This window comes from Scardinius erythrophthalmus (genome assembly GCF_964197995.2).
Source record: "Scardinius erythrophthalmus genome assembly, chromosome: 11".
In the NCBI taxonomy this organism is placed as follows: domain Eukaryota; kingdom Metazoa; phylum Chordata; class Actinopteri; order Cypriniformes; family Leuciscidae; genus Scardinius; species Scardinius erythrophthalmus.
The window spans coordinates 7,573,941-7,586,598 of NC_138231.1; the positions used below are offsets into that span (position 1 = coordinate 7,573,941).

At 35.6% G+C, this 12,658-nt stretch overlaps 1 protein-coding gene across 1 annotated transcript; it reads left to right on the forward strand.

The window, feature by feature from the left end:
• Positions 1–1,356: 1,356 nt before the first annotated feature.
• On the forward strand, positions 1,357–10,758 carry LOC308698225 (DBH-like monooxygenase protein 2 homolog; the record flags this gene model as incomplete). The annotated part of the gene is made up of 13 exons (XM_081378140.1): positions 1,357–1,623; positions 2,274–2,420; positions 3,583–3,735; positions 4,755–4,838; positions 4,926–5,081; positions 7,706–7,808; positions 7,905–8,071; positions 8,160–8,248; positions 9,166–9,262; positions 10,044–10,103; positions 10,203–10,333; positions 10,427–10,535; positions 10,624–10,758. The coding sequence occupies 13 exons, from the start codon at positions 1,357–1,359 to the stop codon at positions 10,756–10,758; spliced, it is 1,698 nt and encodes a 565-aa protein (XP_081234266.1).
• Between the last annotated feature and the right edge of the window lie 1,900 nt (positions 10,759–12,658).

The following is a 12,658-nucleotide window of genomic DNA, read 5'->3' on the forward strand; positions in this document are numbered from 1 at the left end:
AATCTGAATCATTCCCTTCCGAATCTCGCAGAGATGGAGAGCTTGAGTAGGAACTGTCCATGAGCTAGGAGCAGGAGCAACTTTATGACTCTCTATGGGCTTCTCCCTTGACTTTATGCCTCCACATTCCCCCGATTGCCTTCGAGCTTCTCCTCCTGTCTATACGGTAATTTCTCTACTGAGCGACAGAGAATCGCGTGGTTATGACGCAATCGTTAGCCTATTTTTACAAAAACTGCTTCTACGGGGCCATAACGTAAGATACAAGGTAATGGAGCCTTGTATACATTGTCGTGTTTCTTTAGAAATAAACAATGGACAAATTGAGTCTTTAAACGCCTCAGATGTAAAGTTATTCGCTGTCAAAGTGACACCAAAATGAATGGGAGTCAATGGGATGCTAACAGCAGGTGATGGCTTGCTAGCCAATGGCTGCCCCCATGAAAGGTATGCTTTCCGGGTGCTGGATTACCTCCTTGATTTGAATTGGCGCCGAAGCACTTCCTGGAACTATCTGAGGTCTACGCGAATCATGTGACGACCAAGCATTTTGAACTTCAGTTGTCGCAACTCTTTGGCTGGATACCAAATGGCACAATCTGGCCTTGTGGACTCCGGCCTCCTTTGAGCTGAAATTTCACATACACTTTGAAAATTTGGGACACAATAGATTTATATTACATCTTGTGAAAAGGAGCATATAATATGTCACCTTTAAAGTGACAGCAACCTTATATTTCTGCTGCTGTCTGTTTTTAATGTTAATCAAACTACAAAAGACAAAAAATGATTCACTGCTCTTGACTGAATGACTTTTGTAAATTTAATAAGGATTAATTAATGTTAAATGTATACAGTGAAGACTATCCAGTGTTTTACATTTGATTACTTTATTCAATGTCTCTACCTGAAAACTACTGTTACTTGTCTTTAATAAAGTTTCAAATTTATATTAGTTAAGCTAGTAGTTTTAGCTTTGGCTTTGAAATTGGAATAGAAAAAATTGGAATAATCACAGTCACCGGCCATTGGCAGGTGTGCCAAAAGGTTATTTTTAGGCCCTTTATACATATTTACATTTACAATTCAAATATATCACATGAATCACATTTGAGCTTTTTTGTTGTTCATCTCAACATTTCTTACTAATAATATTCATGTTCACTGTTTTACAATAATAAAGTAACATCAGGTGATGTGGAACCTGATTCAGCAGAGTGAGAGGAGGAGGACTGTGACTCAGGTGAGGTGGGGGTTTACAGACCGCTTACAAAGAGTGTTGTTAAAGTGCACTATTGAGCAGTTTCATGTACACTGTCTTCTCAAAGATCTTACACAAAGACTTGAAAAGTTAACATGGGCCCATTATCTCTTGTCCTGCTCTTGCTTTCAGCCCAGTGGTCCTGCGCTCAGGAAGACCCTCTTCTGCCTTTCTCTGAACACCTGGACCCCGAGCACAACGTGCGTCTGAAGTGGGGCTTTGATGAGATCAAGGGCACCATCTTGTTCGAGCTCACCGTCAACACCAGCGGCTGGGTCGGGTTTGGCTTCAGCCCTAAAGGAGGAATGACTGGAGCCGATATGGTCATTGGAGGAGTTGGACTGAAAGGCAGTTACTTCACGGTAAAGTAAAAAAATGACTGACACTAATAACTGTCAAAGTCACTTACAGTAGATACTTTTATATTCTTGATTCTGATTCTTATATGTATTTCATATTTAGTTTATATATAATATACATTTCTTAATGTTTCAAATATCAAAGACTGAGACTGATAACTGTCAATAAATTACTTACAGCTGTGGAGTTACAACTAATTTTATATTCTTTATTCTGTTATGTTTATTTGCTTATTTGGATACTCTTAGTATCCAAATAAGCATTTCATATTTAGTTTAAGTAGTCTGAGAAAATGTATGTAGTCTGAGAAAGTGTTTCTAGGAATTATTTAAAAATATATATTTTTTCAAGTTGTACATAAAACAAGAATTATAGGAGTACCTTTTACAATAAAATACTGTTTCGGTCTTTCAACTTCAAAATTTCATGTTTAATTCTATGTGTTAGGCTAATTGTTGCTTTGTAATTAATCGTGAAATTTACCAGCAATAGAAAACTCTTCCTATATATATATAATACTGTGAGTGTTTTGGCCATTTAGATGGATATTTCCAGTTAGTAACTAGTTATATGGTAACAAATTATGAAGCAAATATCACAAAAACATATGCTGTTATGAGTGAAAATATGCACGATTTTTCCTGTTGTTCAGGACCGTCATTCTGGGGGGAATTCAATACCTGTGGTTGACCAGAAACAGAACTACAAACTCCTGTCTCTAACCGAGTCTGATGGGAAAACTGTCATGAAGTTTCAGAGATCTATTGAGTCTTGTGATGAAAACGATTTACCCATCACTGTGAGTCCTGGAACAACATTCCCATACTACCATGTTTTGAAAGACATTAATACTTTTATTCAGCAAGGACGCATTAAATTGATCAAAAGTGACAGTAAAGACATTTATAATGTTACAAAAGATTTATATTTCAAGTAAATGCTTGGACTTTCTATTCAGAAATCAAAGAAAATGTATCACAGTTTCCATAACAATATTAAGCAGCACAGCTGTTTTCAACAATAATAAAAAATGTTTAGCATATTAGAATGATTTCTGAAGAATTATGTGACACTGAAGACTGGAGTAATGATGCTTTGCATCACAGGAATAAATTACATTTGAAAATATATATAAAATAGAAAACAGTTATTTTACATTGCAATAATATTTCACAATATTACTGTTTTTATTGTATTTTTGTGACAAATGCAGCCTTGGTAAGCAGAAGAGACTTCTTTCAAAAATATCAAAATATTATCATTTAAAAAGTCTACCTTTAAAAATGTGAGGATTATGGACTTTAACAATAGAATCAACCTATAATTTAACCTTTCAAACTACCATTTTTAGAGATTAAAATGTTTAAGATTAAGGTTTGGGTAGTTGAACAAATATCCAGCTAAAATGATGTCCTACTTGAGTGAGCAGACCGGATAAATATACTGTTTGTTCCTGGAACTGGTCTAATGATAAACAGAACACCTACTTACTGAATATGATATCCCATTTTCTGCTAAATCACCCCAAGGCATGTTTGCAATTTACGAAATGTGATGCGACTACAAAAAAAAAGTACTTACAAGACAATCAGTTTCACTCTCCTCTTTTATTATGTAGTACTCAGAAGTTTTACCCAGAAAACAATGTGAACGTAAGACCTACGGCATTGATAAAACCCTGAATTGTAAGATCTAAAGAGTGGTGTGGGTGTCCTCAGTATTTTCACTCTCATACTGGAAATCCACACTGGGACCAGGAAGTTTCTACCGATTCTGTTTGTTTAGGGACTGTCAATTAGGCTAATCTAAAGCTGCTGATGTGATGGACTGTCTGAATGAAATCAGAAACCCTGAAAGTCTCGATCCGAAACTACTAGCTAAAGAGTTTCTCATTTTTCAGTTCAGATTTTCCCGCTGGTATCTGTGGATCAGATGTCTGTTTTGTTTCATTGCATGATCAGAATCTTCCCATGAAGCTGATCTATGCGTACGGACAGAGTGATGACATCGCGTACCACATTAACCGAAGGGGAACGAAGGAGGTGAAGCTGTTGAAGTACATGCCTCGTGTCACTCCTCCAAACAGCACGTATTTCGACATGACTATGGCCAATGTAAGAAATTTTTACTTTTTCTTTTGCCTTATTTATTTTGGTCAGAGTCATTAAGCAGATTAAAAAAATATATATATTTGCCAATTCGTTATCTGAGCTTTTGATAATCAAGAACAATTTTTTGTTCCTTCAAAATGCACAAAACTTTGACCTGGTGCAAAGAACAAAGAGACACGCATTAAATATTCCAGGTTAAAGTTCATATTTGTCCTACCAGGCTGTGACCACAACAAGCAACAGAATGTTTGGTGATTGGTCCAGGTGCACATTAAACATGGTTATTGATGCCATAACATTTAGACTAGACTATAGACAAGTTAAGTCACCTTTATTTTTTAGAGAGCTTTGTACAATACAGGTTATTTAAAAGTGATCAACAGGAAAATAAATCACTGTAAAGTACATTTCCAATTAGAAAAAAGTGTCATTGTTCGTCTGAAGTCATAAGAGTGATTTTAACAACAATGTAGGGCTAATTCACAAAAAAAAAATATGTATACATTTACGCATTTGGCATTCAGAACTGAGAATTCAAATTTTCCTTGATCTTTTGGCAGCTAAGAGTTCATTATACTATAAAAATACCCTGTTTCAAAGTTTCAAAACTCAAAACTTACTTGTTATTCCAAAAACTGCTTTTATTGAAACCATGGCCAGAAAACAGAGCGTTCAAATCAGAGGCTAAAATCAGGCTGGGAAAAATGCCTTTTATTTCTAAATTATGACATTTTTTTATGAAAAAAAAGCATACTAACATTACAAGGGCACCACAAGAAACATTATAAAATAATAAAATAATCCAGTTCATGACCCCTTTAAGGCACATTTGATCAGTTCAAGCATTCCCTGGGAATCGAACCCATGACCTTTGTCATTACTAGCGGCTGCTCTAATGTTTGATCTACAGACACTATCTATCTATCAGTGGTTCATTCTTAGTGAATTCCACCATAATTCTCTTTGACTTACAATGTCTAATGTTGGAACTTTCCCTTTACATGTTGATTAAATAATTTCAGTTCTCTGTACCAGCCAGTCAAACCTACTATCACTGCAAGATTATGAGAGCACCGACTTTTGATCGCAAACAGCACATTTATCGTGTAAGTGAGTCTATGAACTTAACACACATGATCTATCCACCGATCTGTCGATCATCTTCATCTCTGACTTACTTTCCTCATCTCCAGATTGAGCCGTTCATCACAAACTACGACCTCGTGCATCATCTGCTGCTGTACCGCTGCCCGCCGACTGTGACGGAGCCATTTGAAGCGCAATGTTACACAAAATTGAGCATCAATGAGTGTATGGAGACTATTGCAGTGTGGGGAGTTGGCGGAGGGGTCAGTATCTGTTCAGAAATCAAACATTCTCTTGGCTCATTTTCACCTCTTGGTTATATTTTCTCATTTTAAATGACTAATATGCAGCGGCGGGTTCACCATTTTGGGGGCCCCAAGCAAAGAAATATTGAATAGAATTACGAGACATTTAAAAAAAACATATTTATTAAAACTGTATACCAAAAATTGTCTACACTTTGGTACTTGCTCCCTTAAGCTTTAAGATATAAACCTTCTTGGTTTTGGATTCATCAAGAGTCTTCATTTTGTCCATGGTCTTCAATATTCAAAATGAGTCCATTTAGCTATGAGAAAATAAACCTCTTGGTTTTAGCTTGAACAATTGTCTTCTTATTTTGAAATAAGATATCTGATATTCCGATTCTCAAATGTTTAAGTGATTTTATTTTGTCTTTTAAACACTTTTATAATGATCATGTTAGATGATAACGGGTGAATAGTTTGCTCTTCAGCGCAGAGAATCAGAGTTGTCGGATTTACAACACGCAAATTCATTCACATCAAATGACATGAAAGTGGCCAGTGAACTGGGAGATATGGAAGCTTGTTTCTGCCACAGAATAAAACATTTTAAAAGATAATTGCGACTTTTTATCTCACAATTGCGAGTTTACATCTCGCAATTCTGACTTTATTTCTCAGAATTGCGAGATATAAAGTCAGAATTGCGTGAAATAAAGTCGCAATTGCGTGTTATAAAGTCAGAATGGCGAGATATAAAGTCAGAATTGCGTGAAATAAAGTCGCAATTGCGTGTTATAAAGTCAGAATTGCGAGATATAAAGTCAGAATTGCAAGATATAAAGTCAGAATTGCGAGATATAAAGTCAGAATTGCGTGTTATAAAGTCAGAATTCTGACTTTTTTTCTCGCAATTGCGACTTTATATCACGCAATTCTGATTTTATAACACGCAATTCTGACTTTATAACACGCAATTGCGAGTTTATATCTCGCAATTCTGACATCTTTTCTCAGATTTGTGAGATATAATTCTAAGGGAAAAAAAGATACTTTTTTTTTTACCACAGAATAGTTTATACCTCACAATTCTGACTTTATAACGCGCAATTGCGACTTTATATCATGCAATTCTGACTTTATATCTCCCAATTTTGAGAAAAAAAGTCACAATTCTGACTTGATATATCGCAATTGTGAGAAAAAAAGTCAGAATTGTGAGATAAAGTCGCAATTATGATTATTTATTTATTATTCAGTGGCGGAAACAAGCTTCCATAGGGAGAAGACTAAAAAATAAAAATAAAAGTAAACTATTTAGTTACCTACATAATGTATTTCTGATGTCAATAATTTAGAATAATTTGTTATTGCTGCTTCCATAGACATCAGTATATATTTTACTTTAGTTTTTTAAAGTTATTTAGTTATTTTATTTTAACTAAATATTTGTTTTTCTAGTATTAGGCCTACGTGTATTTAAATGAAACCTAAATTAAACATTGTTGTTGTTGGAAAAAACCTGCACAGTTGTGATAAATGACGGCAATTTGGTTAGGGTTAGTTCACCCTAAGATTGCCTATTTGAATGAAATCTGGGAGATTTTCTGTCCCTCCACTGAAACTCTGACGCTTCAAAACGTTCATTAAGAATCATGAATTGAGCAGTTTAATCCAGCAAGAGACATGATTGCTTTAAATGATGAGCAGATTTAATTCAGGCTTATTCACATATAAACATTGATCAGCAAACAATGTTTGCAGAATTCTAAATTTGGTTCCGGAAGCTGCTGTAACAGCGGTCATCAACTGATTTAATTGCTTGGTCAGCAGGGGGTCCCTCAAACCTACGGGGCCCTACGCATTTGCGTGGTGGTTAATGTGATGGATTTTTTAATTAATCATAACTAACATTTGTTTTTCTTGCAGGAACAGCATTAATATGCTTTTGAATTTTAAATGTATGTTTCCCTTTTGACGAAAACTTGTGACTTTGGTTGTGTGAGTGTAAAAATAACAAATATGGGAAATGAAACTAGACAGATGACTAGGTTTGAAACCTTGTGGTTACCTAGTAACAAGAGGGCTTGTCTATGAAGAACCAATCAAATTGTAGAGAATTTATGTAATGCATCATGTCATTTTCGCCCATTCTCCCATTCTCCTATAAGTTGTATTTGTGTTTGCTGGTGGGATTCTCAATGGAATTTGTCTGAGATCCTCCGGCCTTGCTTCTTTTTGGGAGATTCTCAGGAGAACTGCTCTGAGATCCCCCGGCCGTGATTAAAGCATTTAAAGGACATTTGCTGAAGACTGTCTGTCGATTATTGCTGCGCAGCAAGTCAGTTAGGGGAACAAGTTAGGGTTAGGTGACTCGGCCGACGCCGACTGTAGACGCGCTAGAGTATAAATATACTAAACGTCGACTGTAGACGTTAGGGGACTTCGATTGTTGACAAGACTCAGATAGACTAAACGTTGACTGTAGATGTTAGGGGACGTTGATTGTAGACGAGACCCAGGTACGTAGTTAAGGTTTAGGGAAAAATCGGCCACATTAACAACGCTACTGCTAATATGGAACATTTGTGGGGTGTATGAGTGATCAAAATATTTAGTTTTTTTATATCCCTTTCTTTCAGGATTTTGAACTCCCTGAGATGGCAGGACTTCCAATTGGAGGAAATGTTGGAGATTTTTTCTACAGGCTTGAAGTGCATTACAACAACCCAAATAAAAGTGCAGGTCAGTCAGTAGTGGTTTACAATGTAAAATATCACACTGTGATGAATATTTAACGTCTTTTGACATGATTAAAACAATACTTTCTTCTCTACACAGGTCGAGTTGATAACTCGGGTCTGCGATTCTATTACACATCTGAACTCCGTCAGCATGATGCAGCTGTTTTAGGAACAGGGCTTGTAGTGGCCCCTGGGTACGCCATCCCACCCAAAGCCAAATCCTTCCTCACGTACGGCCTGTGTGACACTGCCTATATTCCAAAGGTATGTATGTATTAGCTACTCACATTCTCACAATCAAAGGCAGACTCAGCAGATGACTGGATGATCTGTTGTGTTCTGTGATCTACAGGTTCTGGAGTCGCCACATGATCTTCAGGTGTTTTCTGTGATGCTGCACACACACTTGACTGGAAGGAAGGTGCGAGTCGGGCACTTCAGGTAAATGTCTTCTGATCAATAACTGAATTAAAGCTCACTGGAATATCAAAATGAAAAATCATGTACTCACACTCATGTCTTTCCAAACCTCTGTGCTTTTCTTTCTTCTGTGGAAGGCAGGAGGAGATGTTATGCTGAATGTTCATGCTGATTTGCTCTACATAATAATAATAATAGCATTTATTTGGGTGTTTTTATGTTAATGACAACAACAACAACAACAACAACAACAACAAAAAATTAAGATAAAAAAGTAAAAGGTTTGTTTGACCTGATAAAAATAAGAGTTTTCTCATTTTTCTAAAGGAATTCAATTCCTAAATTTTTCATTAAAGGAATAGTTCACCCCAAAATGTTCTCACCCTCAAGCCATCCTAGGTGTATATGACTTTCTTCTTTCAGCCTAACACTATCGGAGAGTTATATAAAGAAACTTCCCAGCTTTGTAATGGCATTGAATAGTTTTTGAAGCTCCAAAAACCACATCCATCCATCATAAAAGTAATCCATACGACTCCAGTGGGTTAATAAAGGCCTTCTGAAGCGAAGTGATGGGTTTTTGTAAGAAAAAAATCCATATTTAAAACTTTATAAACTATAATCACTAGCTTCCGGCAACAACCGTTCATGAGAGAGTTGAGATCCAGCAGAAGGGTGACCTCTGAACCGACGAAATCCTTCGACATTTTTCTTTAAAACTACTAACTTTATGATCCGTTTCATGTTATGCATGTTGTTTTCTGCCTTATCTGTACTGTCTCTTTGCCTGCTGTCGTGTTTACTTGCTATACTATAATAATGTATTGACCTTGAGTTTGCAGAAAGGCACTAAATAAAATAAACTTATTATCTTTCACTGCTCAAAATGTCTATAGGAAAAACAAAACAAAACATGTTAAGTATGTTGTCTATTTCAGAGGAGGAAAACAGATCGATTTCTTAGCTGCGGATGAAAACTATGATTTTGAATACCAGGAAGTGACAAACTTGGGCCAAACTAAGACAGTGAAGTTGGTGAGTGTGGAATGATTTGAATTGTTCAACAACTTTAAAGGTTAGTTCACCAAAAAATGAAATTTCGGTCATTAATTACTCACCCTCATGTCCTTCCAAACCCGTGAGACCTTTTCGGAACACAAATTAAGATATTTTTTATGAAATCCAAGAGCTTTCTGACCCCACATGGACCCACTTTCAAGACCCAGAAAGGTAGTAAAGACATCGTTAAAATATGTGAACACCATGACGCATGTGTGTGATGCTGACGCAGGAGCCGGCGTTCTGACGTAGAAATCAGAAACGCTGCACTGTGTTTACAATGTGACCAGCGCCAGAGACTGACACGGAAGAGAAGAAATTGTTGAATATAGTGTTTTTTTTTTGTGTTTTTTCCCCCCCGAACAAAACATATTCTCATCGCTTTGTAACATTAAAGTTGAACCACTGAACCACTGTCTTTACTACCTTTCTAGGCCTTGAAAGTGGTAAAAACATTTCATCAAACGCAGTTTCGTCAAAAATGTGTATTAATTTGCATAATTTGTGTTCTGAAGATGAACGAAAGTCTTATGGGTTTGGAAAGACATGTCATTTTTGGGAGAACTATTCCTTTAACATGCTTCTCACTTTACAGGGATTTCAATACTGCATCAAATATATACAATGCCATACATCATGCTTATATGTTAATCAAGCCAAAAAGATGGTCTTGTCTTGTCTGAAGGAGGTTTAGTTATTAATGCATAATTATTATTAGTATTATTAAGCAAAATAAAACATCCCTTTTCTCTTTTAGGGTGACAAATTGCTGGTGGAGTGTACTTATAATACTGAAAACCGCACCACACTCACATGGGTTGGTACAACTATCTAACTTTTCTTCATGCAGCTTCACATTTCAACTGCTTCTTTACATTGAAATGTCTTTTGTGTGTGTGTGTGTGTGTGTCCACAGGGGGGGCTCTCGACTTCAGAAGAGATGTGTTTGGCTTTCCTCTTCTACTATCCAGCTATGAATCTGAGTGGCTGTATGAGCTTCCCTAATATAACCACTTTAAGATCTGAGATGGGAACACCAAGTCAAAAGTAATTTACTTATAAACACTAGTGTCATCTAAATGTGATCCATGAATGCGTTTAGCCCCAATAATGACCTTGGCTTTTATTTGATAATTGCAGTGCATGGCTCAACATGATGAACAACATGACTTGGAATGACACGTCTATCAGTAAATACCAAGAAACACTGAAGAAAATCGATCAGCTTGTAATAATTGCAGATTCATTTGTAAGTAGTGTCCACACCTCTACAACATGCATCAATCTCTCATTTTTATAAGTTGCCGCCTAACAGCGTTGTGAATATGTATTTCCAGAAAAACATATCACGCAACCCAGGGATGATTCCTGATCTCAAAGTCATCCCGTCTGCACCCTGCATGAGTGGTTGTGCCATCAAAAGTCTCGCTTTGATATCGCTGCTCCTCTGTTTGGCAGTGCATTGGGCTTAACGAAATGCTCATGCAAAATATTAAACCTGATGTTCTTTCAGTGTCTGTGATTAAAAGTCAATCAATCTAGATCAGGAGCTCAAGGCAGCTCCACCCTCAATAGCAACCAGAGGGAAATCCAACAAAATGAATGTTTCATATCAGGGAATGTCAAAGATGTGATTTCTAGGCCTAGAATAATCCTAATTAATAAAATCTTAAAGGGTCATTGAAAATTCTATATTCAATATGAATTTTTTTAATATATCCTTTTCATTGCATGGGCGTTTCTTCAACTAGGGGCACTTTTAGGCTTGTGAAGTTGGATAAAAAAAACTTGTTCAAAAGTCACGTAACAGTCTCATAAGTTTAAATAATTTGTCTAGTTTTAAGGTCTGTAAGAGGACAAACTTAGATTACGAGAGAAATTGTTAATATTTTACATTTTTTCCGACCTGCAATGAACAAATGTCATTTCCACCACATCTCTATATACAGCTGTTATTTAAAAACAGAATAACTTATGTCACTCAAGAATTGTCTAAGATCATTTTTGTAACTAGTTTTATCAGTTTTCCCACAATGTACAATAATTATACATTTGTCAATGAGATAAATTAACTGCCCTGAGGACCAAATGCTGAACTGTACACCTGTCACACTCTGAAATTTAATATTGGTTTGGGCAAGAGCTTATTAGAAAATAAATAACTTGAATTTTTATATTAAGTAGAGCATGATCTCTTAATTTGTGGATACATTTTTAATGTGTGATGAGAACTTTTTAAATGTTTTTAAAAAATGTGTGTTGTGACGGAAATGACAGGTTGGTGGTGGAAATGACAATTAATTAACCTGAATGTAGAGAAACAGTAATATTTAGAGAAATATTTATTTGAAAAACTCTTAAACTCATCACACTCACTAAACTCAATTCACAAAGTCAATCTACTCTTGCAATCCATATCAATTGTACTTTGTAATCATAAATGTCATTTCCACCACATGCTGTCATTTCCACCACAGAGGGCAGTGTGGTGGAAATGACATTTCTGTAGTTTTTTTGTGAAAAAAATGGAAGATAGCTTCACTGATCAGCTTTGAATTAATACTCAGTATTTCATGCATGCAAAATACTCTTATTTAACTTAATTTTTTTTTTACTTTTTAAAAACACCCTTGAAGGTACAGCATGTTTCCACTACATGCTGTCATTTCCACCACAGAGGGCAGTGTGGTGGAAATGACATTTCTGTATTTTTTTGTGAAAAAAATGGAAGATAGCTTCACTGATTAGCTTTGAATTAATACTTAGCATTTCATGTATGCAAAATACTCTTATTTAACTTAAAATTTGTAACTTTTTAAAAACACCCTTGAAGGTACAGCATGTTTGGAAATGACGTAGAATAAATATATTAACTGATCAAGCAATATTTACCTTGATTTTTCTTATTTTGTTCTTGATGAAAATTTAAAATTGCCTCCATGTCCAACATGTGCTCTGATGTCTCTGAACATTTCCATAGAAACCACCTAAACAATCTTTCACACAAACTTTTTAAAGGGACATTACAGTGTTGTGGTGGAAATGACACCAATACTGTGCGACAGCTATATTTTGTATAAAAAGTAATATTGATGGTGGTCTCACATTAAATACTATAATGTATTTTAATTATTTTACTAGTGCCTAATTTAGGTATATTAATAGTTACCAGATAAGTCATACTTTTAAACTGTATTTTCATTGTTGAAGTTAAAACAGAAAACCGTGATTTTGACACCTATAAGGAGGTTGAAAAGTATGAAAAAATCATAATAGAAAGGTAGTAAAAAGTTTTTAAGGAGGTTTTATTGTTAGTTTGAAAAAGAAAGAGGATTTTGTCCAAAATTATATGTATTTTTAAAAATATGACCA